Genomic DNA, 17488 nt, shown 5'->3' on the forward strand with positions numbered 1-17488 from the left:
CAGATGATCTTTGGATATGATTCATTTTTTTGGATAATGCTCTGAAATCATCTCTAAAAATAGATGAACGATGTAGATATAATAAATACATCACTGTGGGGCCACGTAAGATGTAACATTGATCTCCTTTGAACCGTTCTCACAACTCGGAGATCGAGGAGCGTCAGTGCTGTCTTCGCACAACACGTAGCCTATAGGCTAGGGACTAGGGAAGCGGACTACGTACTGAGTAACTCAGTACGGTAAGCGTACTGAGTAAACTCAGTGGGCGACTGTGTCACTCGTGCATTGTATGCACTCCGTCCATTTCTTTTAACACATAATTTTAGGTCTCTATCCCAAAAATGGATTATATCCAAACCTCAAATGGACCACACCACCGGAAACTATGTGGATTGAACATCTACTGTTGAAAAATTCTTGGGGACAACAAAGGTTTTAGATCAAGATGATATTTGTGTTTTCCATTCATCCATGTCCTTCTCATCTTATGAACAGGTTGGATGACAAATAAACATACTGGGGGCCTTAAAAAATTTTCAACGGTTGAAATCAATAGTTCCACTTTTTCCAGTGGTATGGCCCACTTAAACTTTGTGTATACATCAATTTTGGATTGAACCCATAAAATGATCTAGAAAAACGAATGGATGGCGTGGATAAACCACATGCATTCGTAGTGGGCCCAACTGAGTTTACTCGGCATGATAAGAGCATACTACGCGGACCAATTTCATAGGCTAGCTGGTGCTAGCTACAAATAGCAATTATAAAGCTTCTCTGAGAAGCTATATCACCGGTGTAAAGCTTCTTCAAGAAGCTACATACCAGTAGTTTTTATTCAACTGAGTAAATTATGTGGGCCCATCGTGAATTTTTTTGGTTTATCTACACTATCCATCAGTTTTTTCAGATCATTTAAGGAGTTGATACTAAATTTTAAGTGAATTCAATAATCAAGTAGATCGCACCATACGAAACACTAATATAATGATTTTCATGTCGTTGGAAAAAACGAACAATTCAAGCTTTCCCCAATCTGATCCGACTCGGTTTTCCTGATCGGGTCGGACCCAGATCGATTCAGGTCAACAAACGTTCGAATCTGTTCGAATTAGATGATCCAGACTCGGTCCCGGATCGGAACGAGTTCGGATCAGGTTCTACAAATTTCGAATCTGGTCGGGTTGGGCCGAATCCGATCCGACTCGGTCCGATGCCCACCTTTAGTCACCGCATGCTCCCGGCCTTCTGGCACCGGAGATGATGCACCTGAGGGTGCGCCCAATCGAGAGTCCACGCTTTCCGGGATGGACTTCCCATGGAACGCCCCAGATACAGAGAGTCTGTTGGAACCGTCCAACATCCCGAGAAAAGATAAAGAAAAGAAATGAAGAGAAAATAAGGGGGAAGAAGAAGGCCGGAGAAGGAAGAAATTGGCCGAAAAGTAAAGTATGGGTAGGGTTTCCAACTTACCAAAAATCACCTAGTCCGGTAGTCAGAGAGAGCGGTAGAGGCAGAGAGAAGTAAATGAAATGGGTCAGGGGATCCCCCCCTCCGTATTTATAATCTCCTCGGTTGCGGCATTGATTTCTTGCATTCAATGCCGTGATCAGAAGAGGCACTACAGCTCACGCCTCCCTCCATGTAGCAGATGCTGGTTCACAGACCGACTCGATTACCAAGGCAAAGCCATGTGTTCTAATGTTATTCGTCGAAAGACGAAGATACGCCACTTCAGCGCATGTCTCCTCTCACGACCTGTCCTGATCATTAATGAATCCTCCTTGATTCTCGTGTTTGCTGCCTCCACCATAATGACGAGTGGTCCCGACCTCCCAACCTGCGCGTGAAGCCTCGCACTTAGGTGTCTGTTCGAATCCATTTACTTTCCGAGCTTCTGAAAAGCACTCGGAAGTAGAGGGGCTACTGTTATGGGTAAAATTGGACTGACCAAGCAACCAGAATGAGATAGAAAACAGAAGGCATGTAGCTCGAAAAAGGAGATCGGGTAAGAGCTCGGTCTAAACTACCAAGCACGACCTCCTTGACAAGCTCGAGGACTAACCACGAGCAGTGACCTTGGCTCTAGTTGACATCTCACTATCGCGACCAACGAACGACTATAAGTACTAATCTGACTTCGAAGATAGGGCCCGACTACAGTCAACAGTTCAGCTTGGTCTGTAGGAACTCGGCCAACTCGTCTTAAAGGTCGGCATCGACTGTCGACCACGACCTCCTTAGAAGCCGATCGACCATCAAGAGATCTCCTTTGTGTACGAGGATGATTTATTCCCCAATATCTTCGCTGAGGATAATGCCTTGTATCTCGAGGGCGATCCCTTGCATGATACATGATTGAATGGCGGATTCACTGCCATATACATAATTAGCACCAAAGGGCTATAAATAAGAACCCTGCCTATAGTAGCAGGTATGCACAAAAACCTTAATTCTACTAGACCTAGATTGCATGTTTTAACTTTGGCATCAGAGGGTCCCCTGCTATAGCAAGGGTGTCCATCGTTATTTGGTTTTGCAGGTATACAATGGTTTAATAGGGACGACCAGATCTCAACATCAACATATATTACAACCCTATACAGGAAGGTGTCTAAACAGGGATTTTTGACACAGCCTCGCTTGAGACTCAATTAAAGATATGCATGGTGTATTAAGTGACGATGCAACAATTTAATATGTATTTTATAGAATTTAAATCCATTTAAGATAACTTATTCGTCATATGTAATGTATGCATAGGTATAACAATAGTGGTTATTTAAAGGTTACAAAAGACTTCTGCTTGTTCCAAAATGTATTAAGGAATGGTCCACAAATGTTTGTGTATCACTTCTAAGAGTTCCATACTTATAGTAGCACTCTTATAATGTTTGATTTACTCCTCCTTAATGCGATCAACACAAACCTCAAAAATAGTAAAGACTAAAGACTAAAAGATTCTTTCTTGCATAAGCTTTTCCATCAACTCATGAGAGATATTGTCTAATTATATGTGCTATGATAAGGAGAAATTTTCATTCCGTAGCTTTGCTTAATATTGCCCACGTTTTCATACAAAAAATTAATGTTGTAGACATTTAAATTAGTCAAATTATATTTGAATCTAGTAAGTATTGTCTGTGTACCTTTTATATGGAGAAGATTCTGTCCTCATATGCATGAGTAGGTGGGCCAACAAACTGATTTTGGGCTCAAACACTAAATGCTAATCTAAATTATCCTAAAGTGTCCTAATCAATGCATAACCCTCTATGATACCAACCGTTAAACTAAATTGTCGAATAAAAAATCACCTATGCATCAATTATGAAGATAATAAGAACTATATATTCTGTAAAGTCCCTCTTATCAAACAAACCTTTATTATCAAACCATGTTTGCAGTTGTATGAATTCACTAGAAAATGTGTCATTCCCTGATATAACAAGTTTTCTTAATTAAATTCTCCGTCCACGCTAGTTTTGTTATTAACCATTATGAACTGTGACAAAATCCATATTTTCATCTTCTTCTTCTAATGGTCCTATGAAATTCTATGGTCCATGCGACAGAGAGTAGTAAGCTATTGTAAAGCATAATATTAGAAAAAGAAAATGAAGAGTTCGGCCAAAATTTCAAACGTGACATACGGGGCTACATGCATATATGCAGGCACAATTAGTAAAAACCAACCTCCAATGGATTAAATTTCTAATAGAAAGAAGATAGCCGGCCAAGACCATTGCGTTGATTAGTAGTCAGAGAAAGACTTGCAACAGAAAATTGAACACACGTGCAAGAGAGGGTACCTTCAATTCCAGCCTGCAAGTTGACCCAAGAAAAATAGACTATGGAGGCCAGGGCAACGGATTGGCTACTTCCCCTGCCACTAGCCCGGTGGCTGGTGGTCGGTGCTCTGTAGGCCCCACCATGATGTATCTGTTTCATCCATTTTTACAGATCATTTTATGTCTCGATCCATAAAATGAGAGGGTTAAATCTCAGGTGGACCACACCACAGGAAAACAATAGTGATTGGATATCCACCATTAAAATCCTCCTAAGGCCCACTGTACTGTTTATTTGACATCCAATCTGTTAATTAGGTCATACAGACCTTGATGAAGCTAAAAAACAAAGATCAGCTTGATCCAAAACTTTTATATATGGCCCCAAAAAGTTTTTAATGGTCGACGCTCTTTCAACACTGTTTCCTGTAATGTGGTCCACTTGAGATTTGGATATACCTCATTTTTGGTCTCATACCCTAAAAAAATTATATAAAAATAGATGGACGTCATAGATGAAACACATACATCGTGGTGGGGCCCACAGAGCACCGACCACCAGCCAATGGCTGGTGGCAGGGGGAGTAGCCAATCCGTTTCCGGAGGGCAGTCCCAGCTGATTGGCTTTGTAACCAAACATCATCAAGTGGATCTTACCTCTCTACATTACACGTGGACGCGGATTAGCCACTGACAGGATGAGTAGCGAGACTGGCTACAGAAGTGACGTCACCAAGTTTTGTGGCCCACTATGATGGATGTTTTGTATACGCACCATCCATCCATTTGGAGAGATCATATTAGGGAATAATCCAAATAATGAGTCAGATCCAAGGCTGGAGTGGACCCCACCACAGAAAACAGTGGGGAGAGTGACGCCACCGTTAAAAAGTTCTAAGGGCCACAAAAGTTTTCGATCAAGCTGATATTTTGGTTTTCCCTTCTTTCGTGTCTGCGTTAACACATGAACAGGTTGGATCTCAAATAAACAACGATCATGGTGGACCTTCGGAAGGTTTCAACGGTGGGCGTCACTCTCCCCTCTGTTTTCTGTGGTGGGGTCCCCTCCAGCCTTATTCTTTGGGGTGGGGTCCATTCCAGCCTTGGATCAGCCTTATTCTTTGGATCATGCCCTATAAAATGATCTCTCCAAATGTATGAACGGTTTTGATACAACACATACTTCATGGTGGAGCCCACGGAACTTGGTGACGTCACTTCAGTAGGAGTCTCCCTACTCAACCTGTCAGTAGCTAATCTGCGTCCCATTACACGTGGCAGGGTGATATATCAATCAAGTTCATCCATCTAGTTGTCCCTATTGTGGATTTTCTTTTTCCAAAAATACACACATTTGATCATATATAATATCTATCTGATAATTGGCTTTCTAATCATTGAAATAAAATGAAAATAGTTAATGACCAAAAAATCATTAGAGAATTACTGGTGAAATTCAATGGCCCATATATATATATATATATATATATATATCCCGTGACCCGTTTGGTCAACCTGACCCATTTGCTCTCCAGACATACAGACTCAGGATGAAGTACCAGCATGTATTATTCGATGGGCCCACGTGTAACTAGTGCTGATAATCATTACCATCCATCCTATGATAACCGCTTGGACAGTTGAAGACCCTAACCATCCAATTTTTTCTTGGAACATGGCCTCTGAATAGTTTATGTTTTCAACAGTAAGTTTCAATGCCACCGATTGACAGCCTGGATCATCTGTTGCTGCGATGTTAGAGTCCATCCAGAGTAGTCCCTAACAGATGAAGATTTCAAATATCTGACCATGGCTTTATGTCGTCTCATCTTGCGATGCATGCTGGATTTGAATGGGTTGTGATGCACGTTCAAGATAACTGTAATTGCGGCCATCGTTTTAAGATACGACTCGTATTTTACATGGACTCGGATACGAGTCAACATACATCGAGTCTTAAAATTCTTACTGGACCGTGGCTTACTTGCACTGACTCATACACGGGCAGGCTCAAGTCCACTGAGTGACTCGTCCTGCTAGGAACTTGCAGAATGTACTCGAGTTTCTAATTCTGTCAAATGGGACTCATGCTATGGCAATCCAGACCTTTGGTTTGTTATGGATTGCAATTACCGGACCACCCTCCAAATAATTTACTGATTGGAATATCCCAGCCACAAATAATGAGGATTTTTAGGGAGTGTAGACCGCTGCTGAAAAAGGTCAGAACTTAGGTTGCTGAAGGGTTCCAGTCTTTTTATCTTTCGGGGCATCCTCTGCTCAAGATGGGAAACAACATACCAGTGGCTTGAATTACTGCACCATGGCCCCATTGGTCAGAATTGGAAATAGGGGTGACTCAGATGAGTCTTGAGCAGTATGACTGGACTCAGGAAAGAGCAAGCCAGTCCGAGAAGCCTTTCTTGAAGTCGAAAATCAACAGATCAGAGGCCCAATGTTTCTTCTAACATCAGCGACGGACTGTATCCGTCGTAATATTTTATGACGCATAAATCAGTTTTTTCTGTAGTTCAGTGACGGATTTTTTATTTTTGTGGCGGATAGTATCCGTCGTCAATTTATGACGGACTAAATCCGTCGCAACCCTTCGACGTATCCGTCGTTAATATAGTTTACGACGGTTCTAGTCCATTGCAAATTCGTGATTTTGGCAGTGTCCCCCTTACGTCCACTGTCCATCATGTTGGCCCAACCTTTAATGTGGACCGTTCAGCCTATGGGTCCACCTAAAATTGGAGCCTTTTACAATTCTGGGTTGTACCATAAAGTGAGTTGAGAAGAAAAGAAACGGAGAGAGGGATGGTCAGTGGTTCAAGTGTGGGTTTAAATCCTCACTTTTTTCTGTGTGTGTATGTGTTGTGCGTACTTCTGTAAAAAACAACTTATTACACTTCTATCCCTGTGCAACCCTTTAAAACTTACTGTATCAATGTGCCACAAATATGCAATAAACAAGCGGCCTGAAAGGTATGACCAGACTCTTCCTTCCAGCCCAGTGTCAAATGATGGTCTTACGAACGTTGGGAGTCTCAAATTGAAATTCTTGGAGTCGTTTTATGTTTCTTCAAGGCCATGTATTGAAGATCATTGACCACAAAAATCATGCTGTTCCAATTATCAAATGGGCCACACCATAGAAAGTTGTAGAAACGAATCGACAGCCCATGGATTGGTTCACTGTATGTGGCCCACCTGATGTAAAGATTGCCAAACCTTTTCTATAGCTCAGGGTCATAGACACATGCTGCTGCAACTCAGTGGATGATTAGCCTGCAGCATTCATCTTTTTACACATGAGAGATGACATGGTGTTGGTAGAAGTGGAATATGTGCACTGAATTATCGATTGTGATTGTCCACATAGTTGCCTCTGCTGTGGATGTGAAAAGGTTCAGAATACAAGTTTCTTGACTGATCCTACCCATCTAACTAGAGCTGTTATTGGGTGGGCCAGGTCAAGTAAAATTAAAACTTCACACAGGCCCAGCTGATAATTCAAAATCCATGCTGAAGTTGAACACAGGCACGGCCCATTAACAGGCCTACATTAAACAATGGTTTTCAAAGTAATAAAAGAACACAAAAGTAGTTAAAGCCAGCCATTCATTTTGAGAAAGTGCAGAAAATGAACTGTAGGAGTGTCTCATGGATGTGAACCTTGAAAGATGTGCCTTCCATCATACCGCCCACTAGACAACAGTTGCTATTGATAAGTCACCCAACCATATGTACCAACGAGATGGCTCTACTATATTTTGTTCCGACCTTATCAACCCCCACTTTAAAAAATACTAATTCTAAATGTGGAACCAGTGATCCTGATAGTCCATTTTCCTTACATTCCACTAGGATCATCTGATGGGTGGAGATATCAAATGAGAAGGCCCAGAGATGATGGCTTAGGTCAACCGAAGGAGGGCCCCAATTGTATAATTGTTAGGTGGAACCAAAAAGCATCAATAATGCCTCATAAATTATAGTTCTTTCTGTAAACAAACCAAAAACAATGAAGGCTTTGAGGAGAATGATTCTCCTTTACTTTTCAGTGTATTTGAGACAACCCTGAAAGGTTGAATATATAGAGTTTTACCATGTAAACAAACCAAAAACAATGAAGGCTTTAAGGGGAATGATTCTCCTTTACTTTTCTGTGTATTTGAGACAACCCTGAAGGGTTGAATATATAGAGTTTTACAATGACTATACAAGGTAAGATGATAAATTCAAAATCTTCTACTTATACATCGTTTATCTATAGAATCGGCTATACAAGGCATGTGGCCTGTCTAACACTTTCTTCTATCTTAACTAGGTTAATACATACATTAGTTTAGTTGCAAAGGCAAAGACCACATCTTTGAAGCAGCTAACAACCCAGTATTCATTTTATGTGATCTCAATTCATTTTATTAATTTTAACCCCAATTCATTTTATGCCTGTATAATTTGAATCATATCTGGTACATAGTTTCAGTTCATTTATTCAAAAACAAAGGTATCATACAGCAAGCAACCAGATGCATACAACCTGACCCAAGTACAAGCAAGCCACTGCCAATGTTTTTTAGTACAATTGTAATAATGAAACTCCGTATCTCTAATTTATTACAAATGAAAAGGAAAAGCCAATCTGTAATAGATTCCAAAAGCTGCATACGTAGAAATTAAAGTTCACTAATTTATGTTACTCCAACTCTGCGAATCCAGATTGATTGGATAGAGATCAGGGACGGGCACAGAAGATTCAGTCCAGGGCTGATCTGTCGACGCAATCAGGCTATTGCTTGGACTTGAGCTCACGCTTTGGATCTCTTGAGGCAAGTTTCCAACAGCTTTAGCATTGGAATCATCGCTGAATAAATTCAGGTCTGAAACTGGATCCTTGACGCCTCCGAGCATCTTCACTACAGCAGACATTTTAGGCCTAAGTGTGGGAGATGCACTGGTGCATAAGAGGGCCACATCAATCATTATTATTGCCTCTTCCTTGTTGAATTCTAATCCCAACCTTGTATCGACCAACTCTAGTTGATTTCCTTGCTGTTGCAGAACATATGCCTGCAATATCCATACAAACATCATATAGTGAACAACCAACCCATTATGAAAGCTTGAGAGGGTTGTGAAAGTTTCTTGGAGATTTGAGACTTGATCTTAAAAGCATCTCCACTGTACATGTACAAACATCTAAGGCAATCACCACTACTGTTCCGGTGGACCACCACTCAGACAAACCAAAGGCTAAAAAGTCAGGGTCCATTGATTATCTTAGCAACCTGATTGGTGTAAACTTCACCCACTGAATGTGGGGCCTTTGCTCTCTCTCTTTTTTTCCCTTTTTAAAATCTTGTAGCTCAGCCACCCATTTTCTGATCACTCATGCAATAGATAAGATAGTCCACATGCACAATTATGTCACATGAGAAATGCTCCAGTGCTCTCGGAGCACTATTAGTGCTCCTAGTTGCATCAGTTCAGTTAGACAGTACAATCGATTGATCTGAACTATCCATTAAATCTAGATAGAACACATTTCTAAGGCTATCATGCAATAATCGCCCTAATGCAATGATCCAATCCACCCTTGGTTTGGCCTTATTTTCTATATCCATCCATTTTCCAAGTGATGGATGGGATGGTTACAGTTGCCTAACAAAACTGATTCTTTAGAACCATAAACAATCCATGATGATCGCTAAAAAAGAGGGGGATCAAATTGTTGATTAGATCTATTCTTATGTACATGATCTTGACTGTCCTGGTTAATATTTGTCACTTGTCAGATTAGTGTTCGTAATGGTAGAAATGAAAAGTAGCGGGAGATTCAAACATACCCAATCCACCATATGAACGTGGTCCCCCTTTGGCCTGTAACCAATGATGCTCTTCCCACTGACAATTTCCAAAGTCACCACTCCAAAGCTATAAACATCTGCTTTATCCGTCAGGTAACCATGCATTGCATATTCTGGTGCCATATATCCTCTGCAAAATCAAGATTATTACCGAATTACATTTCCCTGCAGTCAGTCACACCCAGACAATGATAAACTAATGGATATACCATACAAAGACGACGGGTGTTATGAAGATAAAGAACAAGTCATATGTTAGATGGTGGATCCCACATGATCCATAGATCAATTATTTACAAGAAATTATAGAAATGGGTGAGAAATCAAAGAACAGTGGCTCACAAAGTTCCAGCTACTCGAGTGCTAATGTGGGTGTCCTCCTCTTCATTAAGCCTTGCCAAACCAAAGTCGGATATCTTGGGCTTAAGATCCCTATCAAGCAATACATTGGTGGCTTTAATGTCCCTATGAACAACTTTCAATGTTGATTCGTCGTGGAGATACGCCAAACCTCTTGCTATTCCAATACAAAGCCTATGCCTAGTTGACCAATCAAGCTGCAATTTGCATTCTTCAGGACCTGCAATTCATCCAGTTGACAAAACTGAGTCGTAATACTTGTTTTATGTGACAACATAAAAATGCCATGAAGCAACTGACAAGCTCACCAAACAGAGCGTGAGCAAGGCTATTATTTTCCATGTACTCGTATATTAGCAGTAACTGCTTTGCTTCGATACAGCATCCATAAATCTTCACAAGGTTGGGATGTCGCAATGCAGAAATCATGCCTATCTCATTCAAAAATTCACGGTTCCCTTGCCTTGAATTGGAAGAAAGTTGCTTCACTGCAATTATGGTACCATCTGGTAATAGACCCTGATTGGAGTAACAATTAAAAAGTATGTCATATATATGCAAGCTTAATTTGAGAAGGCTGAATGCATATGTGTCAAAATGATGATCGATCACAATAAACCAGTGTTTGTTTAGAATACCTTGTAAACGGACCCAAAACCACCTTCTCCAATTTTGTTTGCAGGATCAAAGTTGTTAGTGGCAGCCTTAATCTGTCGTAAGGTAAAGGAACCAGTTTGCAGGTCCAGGCCCCTAAGATCTGTCTGAATGTCATAAGAAATGGATATTTTGGTCTCTTTTTACTAGTGCTTGCACTCTCTATGTAGGTCATCATCCCACAATGAGCAAGAAATTTCTTTCAAAATGTAACTTCTGTGGCATACTGTATTTCGATATTGATCAATGAAATAAGGTAAATCCACACTACATATATTATTTGGTAACAATCCAATCTTTTCAGAAATCTCTGATGTACTCAGTTTGCGAAGCATGTCACAGAATGTGGCTTGTGTACGTTACTGAGCCTTCACCTTCAGATCATACCATAGCAACCAAGATTTCCCATCAAAATTGGTATTCAAGAAATGCCAAAATATCCTGTTTGTGTTATGAAATAAAATTCTTTTAAGAAAAAAAAAAAATCATTAATTTTGATATTTTAAAAAACCACGAGTTCCATTGTGGATTTTTTCATGAATTTGGCTTTTATGTCCCTCGATTGAGAAAAGAAAAATAATCGCAGAAAAGACTGAATCAGGTATTGAACAATATTCTTCTTCAAGTGCAAGCATATAGACCAATGTAACATTTGTTTTTTGTACTTCTCAATGGCTCCCCCTATAGATACTTTGGTAGCTCAGGGTGTCTTAGACAACATGATCTGTTATCTCCCTTTGCTTTCAATAGTGGCAGAAGGTCGTCGCAGATTATTTTCTAAAGCAGAGGCATGCGGCCTTCTTAAACATTTTCATGTGGGGCCTTCAAGCTTATTGATTTCCAATCTCCAAATGTCTGATGACACTGGCATTACGGAATACCTCAACTGACCAAGTTGCCAATTTAAAGTGCGTGCTTTGTTGCTTATGCACGCATATTGTAGTCATATGTACTCATAGAGAATAAAAGTGAAACAATACTATAAAATAAATCATGTGAAAGGGATGAAATCTAGCGTTGATCATTGTCAATAAGTGCTCAAAGTGGAAGCGGTGAAGTGAAGATCTTTCCAAAAAAAAATAAAAATCCTATTTATTGGTGTTATTGGTGTTAGAGGAGATGGTTTCTGTTTTCTTAAACGAGAGACGAAATAGCAACCTCCTTTAACAATTGACATTTATTCATTGTAAACAATCAAGGTAAAGTAGAACAGAATAGTATATGTTTGTTTTTCTTTTTCTTTTTCTTTGTTTATATGGTGGACATACTTTTTTTAAGGACAAGGCTGTGACGATGATGATTTAGGACTGCGCAATTAAATTCTTCTTACCTTGGTCCATGGTGTCTTTTCGTCTCAGGCAGCCTTTCCACCAGAGAATACCCAGAATCAAGAAAGTAAGAAACAAAGCGGAAGCTATAATGCCCGCCACAGCACCAGCAGATATCTTTTTGCCACCTTCTGATGGAGGAACAAAATCTGCATGAAGAAAAATATTGAACAACCATGCTTAACGGATGGGACTAACAAAGCAATTTATGTAAAAATAAAAATTCATAATGATAAAAAAAATAATAATAATAAAAAATAAAAAATAAAAAATTAAATAGCAAACTGAACCCATGTTCACTCAATAGCACAGGGGTGAACCAAAATACACAATTCGATACACTTAACTCAAGTGATACAGATTTTACCTATAAGAAAAACAGCACGGATATCATGAAGACAGAAGAGAAGCATACTAGGAACAACAGAAATAGCTGATATGAGAGGACCATAGATTCCTCTTTCAGGGATGACTGTTGTGCCTTTTCCTGCCCAGTAGAGACGGATCTCCAAGGTGTTGGTTGTCACGACTGCAGTAAAATTCTTCAGTGGGTTTATTAGGCCCACCAGCTTCATGTGCAATATTGAAATCCTTCCAAACTAATTTTCCCTGCAATAGACAAATTTAACTCAACCCAGTGTTTTCATCGTCAAAGTATCTCGAATAATGTGATTACCTACCTGAATACAAATATCAAATATGCGCTTTCCAAGGCTGCTATAATTATTGCCAGCTGTGAACTTTATCTCTGCAAAGTGAAGGTTCAGTGTACTTTTCGTTTATAAGACAAAGTCCATAATAAGTGAGGCAAAGAGGAGAGATCCGGGCCGTTGTGTACAACGCTGAGTTGGGGAAAGAAAGTATGGATATATTTGATGCTTTGTAGTTGTCTTTGTCATCGTCATTATCCAAGAAGTTCCCTGTGCTGCTAAATACCCAGTAGTCTCTAGAATTTGCAAAAAATGTTGAAGGGCGACCTTCATCTTGATCTTCAACGAATGTGATGCTCCCGTCGGTAACTTGCGTTCCTCCACAGTTTATATATAATGAAAAACGATCTGTAATGAAATGTGTGTGTGTGTGTGAGAGAGAGAGAGAGAGAGAGAGAGAGAGAGAGAGAGAGAGAGAGAGAGAGAGAGAGAGAGAGAGTTTAATGATAATGCAATGCAACCAAGAAAAAACAGCAATGCTTTCTGTTGTGCGAAATGCCACGGATTTTGCGAAGTCAGGAAGTCGAAAGAGGACACTGTCAGTCCGACCAAAAGTGTAGTGAGGGATTCCTTGGGTGGAGCAGAGCAGGACATTGTCGGTCCAACCGATGGACAAGGGTTTTGCGAGGTGGGAGGGTTTTCTACACTAGTAAGGGCTTGGAAAGGGATTTCTCAAGGGGATAAGGTTTTCCTAGGTACGCATCGCAAGGGAAGATCAGGTGATCCTGTAATCGAAGAAGGTGAGTGGTGTAAACTCTAAAACTTTTGATTATGGTGGAGATCTCTGTCGCTTTGTGCCATGGTTTTTTTTCCCGCAAGGGTTTTCCACGTAAAATCGGTATGTTTTGTGTTTGCTTACTTGATTGTTTGGTTATTCTAGTTATTTTGATTGTTTTATTTTTGTTAAACGTGCTTCTGTAAAGCGCACGGATTAACGGTGGTATTAGATCCAAATTTATAATACCTAGGGTAGAACCAGGTTTGTTAGGTTTCAGGATTACAATAAAGTTGTATCAGAGCCGAACCTGGTTTATCACAACACTTCTATTTCCATTAGGCTTCTATATTGGCCTAACCAAGTTTAGTTCCATATTTAATTTTAAACAGGCCTAATAATGTTTACATAGTTCTATTTTCACTTAGTTATTTTTGAAAAGAAGTTTAACAATTTCTCAGAGTTGGCAGAGAGAAAACCTCTAATTTGGGCAGACTTAAGCCACCTTGAAATTTATTGAACTCATAAAGGAGTGAAACTTCCGGGCCATCCATCCATGGGGTTGGTCCTAGATGGGTACTAGATGGGCCTTCTACATTAGAAATCGTTTTATTTTCATTCTTTTATATCCTCATTTCATCATCATCATCTAAGCCTTATCCCAATTAATTGGTTCAATTTTGTTCCGAACCATGATTGAACTTACGCGTGGTATTTTCTGTACTGAAATTTCAAATCTGGATCTGTTTAAATAGATCCAGATCCAAGCCAACAGAACTTCTTGTGTCAAGAAGCCACTCCAAATGAAGAAGTATGCACAAATCCACATTTTGTTTGTTTGTGTGTGTGTGTGTATTTCATCTTTCTTTTCTTTTTTTCCTATCTTTCGGATTCATTTTACCAAATCTGCCCTTAATTTTGTCATCTTGCATTCTGCAAAGCAATCCATTCATGTTGGTGATCCAGTTGTAGATGACAGAAGTTACATAATTTGGAAATAAGAAAACATCAAAGAGAACCACCAAAGACAGAAAATGTGAACAAAATACGAATTTCAAGGTACTCATGTTGTAATTTTATATACCTCTTTTAGGACAACGGAAGTTCTTCAAGCACGGAACAACTCCACTCCTAGATCAATATGGGGTCAAGAGTAAGCATTATAAGATTATATTCAAAGGTGTTTTATATAATTTTAAGATGAACAAAACCAGATGCAACAAAACAGACGACCATCTCTAACAACTCATTGTGCAATTTTACAATAAGAACATTAGAAGCTTACGAATTGTTCAGCATTGAAGAGGTCCCGAACAAGTTGCTGGAAATACAAAGAGAAAATTTCAGCTGCAGAATATAAGAAACCATGTGAAGACAGACTGTAAAGAAGCCATAATTACATAAAAATTCTTACACATTTCTTTGTAGACATTCACTTGGGGCGGAGCCTCCCACTGTGAAATTATTGTAAGAAAGATCACTGCAACCCAACATTATATTCCAATATGAGAAGCTGTATGCTGTGATAAGATGAAATCAATAATCTTTTTTTTTTTTTTTTGGTTAGCTTGTTAGTACATCCCACAAATCAATAATCTGATACTATGCCAAAATCATGCATTTTCTTTTTCAAGGAAACATTCATCATAAGAAATGGTTCATTGGAAACAAATTATAATTGTAAATTGCATGGTGGGTAACATATCCACCTTTCTTGTATTGATCAAGATTAGGTTTCATATTTTTCCTTTGGCATGATTCAGAGGTTTTATCTTTTGTACATCTCCATGTAGCCAAATCCTTTTTTTTTTTTTTTTTTTTCTTTTTTTTATGGCATGATTTTCTGCTACTATTTGTCTCAGTAATAAAACACTATTAGTTGAGGAATTCTAAATATTCAGTCTAATCAAGATGAAATGCAGAAAATTGCACATTTCTCATAGTATTCACACATAGGAAGTTGCCCTTAAATAGCAGTTACATTCTTTCAGAGTTCCAATTTTAAGTCCTGTAACTGTTTTTTTTAATTTTTATTTATTTATTTATTTTTATTATTATTATTTAGAATTAAACTGATGCAACTGTGAGTTTGAGCCCTGACCCTCAATAAGAATGCTGGAGAAATTTGAATTTGGGCAATTCCATTTTATGGAAATTAAATTTGGCGATACAAGCAAACACACCCTAGTTTGCCTTTCTTTAAAGTTCCCCAGCATGTCTGAAACATCTGTCAAAGATGATCTATTTAGTTTTCAAGCATGCTAGCTAAAGATAAAAAAGTAACATCAGAATTAGCCAGAAGGATACATGATATATAAAGAAAGATTGGTGAGAAGTTAGAAGTTGATTATTACATCTGATAGCTAATGCCATGAAAATGTGAAATTGCAATCAATTAATCAAATGGAAAACAAATGTCAAGAGTGCAGGAAGAGAAATATACATGTTTGATCCTCTCTCCAGCATCCAAACCAGTACATCCCCCGTTAGCAAGTTGCCAGTCAAATATCTAGTGAAAGGCCACATTGGAAACCTGTTGTCAATAAACAGTTGTTGCTAACAGCACCATAACACTTATCATGGAGATCTGCCCTGTTGTGAAAATTATTTTCAGAAACAGGATCGCTTGCATAAATTCAAATTCTCCCCTCTTAACTTCAAAGGTGGGTAGAATCGATCCCGACAATTGGTTATAGCTAAGGTCTCTGCCAAGAAAAATTACAAGACAATGGACAAATCATTATATTCCATCACTAAAGCTTTTAATCGATTGTGGCACGGATAGTAAGGAAAAAAAATGCAATTCCAAGTATAGCCAATTTTTACAATAAGAACAACTGAAACAAATTGTTGTTGAAATGTGATAGTGATTATAGACTTGAGTACATTTATAGAGCACTATACCAAATAATGTGCCTGAAATTATGTTACAACTGCAGAGTACGTTACTGAGGTTCGACTTAGTCATGAGACAGCTAGCACATAACAGCTTGTATGTCTTGTCCTTTTTAAAACTATTTTATTGTAGGGCCTGTTTGTTTAAGTTCCATGGTAAAGTAGTGTAATGTATAGTAAATGAGTATAATTATCTAGTTTTACTGCCATACTCAATGGGCCTCTCATGGCTTTGCATCCAAACATGTAAAGTACTTTCCCTGAGGATGTAATTTTATCAATACATGTTATATTCACACCATGCATCCATTTTGTAATATCATTTTAGGGCATGACACCAAAAATGAGGAAGATCCAAAGCTCACGTGAACCACACCACAAAAAATATTGGGATAATCCATCCTTTCTCGTGTTTCTTTTGGGAAAGGAGGTTGAAGTTTAGGAAACCATTTAGTGGTGCCAATCAAGGGACTCAAAACTCAAGATCATCAGGCAACAAAAACAGCTCTCTTTCCACTAGAGCGGATCTGCAAAGTCATCCATATAACCTATTAACCAACTGAAATGTGAAATTAAATCCTTCCCAAAAAAAAAAAAAACCCCTCATGAAGAGTGCAAATAAGAAGCCCAAAATCTAGCAAAGAACAATTTCATCTAATCTTTAAAGAAAAAGATAACTAACAAGGTTTTCAGTCTTGTCATTTGCCCAACTTCTTGAGGGATTTGTCCGGAAAGATTGCAATTTCTCAATATCCTGCAACATAGAATCAAACGTTATATACTTTGATAACACTGGAATGGTAGCTTCATAAAGAAAGAAAAGCATTTGACTCACAGTGTCCTCATTCCTTTCATTCTACCCAGTGTTGGAAAAGGTGAGCCTGATCCATTTATATCACTGATCCTCCTGCATATTAAGATTTTCAAAAGCACTAATTACAACAAATTCAGATATTTTCATTACATTTTACTTAATTGGTGATAATGCAAATTGTCATATTACACACAGTAACTTAAAGAGTAGGAAATAAGAAGGCTTTACTTACAAGTCAGTCATGTTTTCCAAAAGTGAAATATTAGAAGGAATGGGCCCTTCCAAACCGCTGGCTTGTATTGCTCTGTGATTGATGAAATTTTGAACACAATAAAGTCGTAA

General features: G+C 38.8%; 1 protein-coding gene across 1 annotated transcript in view; it reads right to left on the reverse strand.

Moving 5' to 3' along the window:
• Nucleotides 1-8273: 8273 nt before the first annotated feature.
• LOC131239117 (uncharacterized) overlaps nucleotides 8274-17488 on the reverse strand; it is an 87939-nt gene continuing 78724 nt past the window's right edge. Inside the window, 19 exon segments of the mRNA XM_058236675.1 lie at nucleotides 8274-8873; nucleotides 9650-9800; nucleotides 10013-10250; nucleotides 10339-10549; nucleotides 10669-10787; nucleotides 12015-12161; nucleotides 12380-12555; nucleotides 12557-12621; nucleotides 12693-12780; nucleotides 12782-13070; nucleotides 14522-14568; nucleotides 14723-14758; nucleotides 14852-14917; nucleotides 15621-15664; nucleotides 15881-15946; nucleotides 16004-16142; nucleotides 17015-17086; nucleotides 17168-17239; nucleotides 17379-17450. Coding sequence (XP_058092658.1) covers nucleotides 8490-8873; nucleotides 9650-9800; nucleotides 10013-10250; nucleotides 10339-10549; nucleotides 10669-10787; nucleotides 12015-12161; nucleotides 12380-12555; nucleotides 12557-12621; nucleotides 12693-12780; nucleotides 12782-13070; nucleotides 14522-14568; nucleotides 14723-14758; nucleotides 14852-14917; nucleotides 15621-15664; nucleotides 15881-15946; nucleotides 16004-16142; nucleotides 17015-17086; nucleotides 17168-17239; nucleotides 17379-17450 — 2482 coding nt within the window. The 3' untranslated portion in view covers nucleotides 8274-8489.

This window comes from Magnolia sinica, chromosome 3, assembly GCF_029962835.1.
Source record: "Magnolia sinica isolate HGM2019 chromosome 3, MsV1, whole genome shotgun sequence".
NCBI classification, from domain to species: Eukaryota; Viridiplantae; Streptophyta; class Magnoliopsida; order Magnoliales; family Magnoliaceae; genus Magnolia; species Magnolia sinica.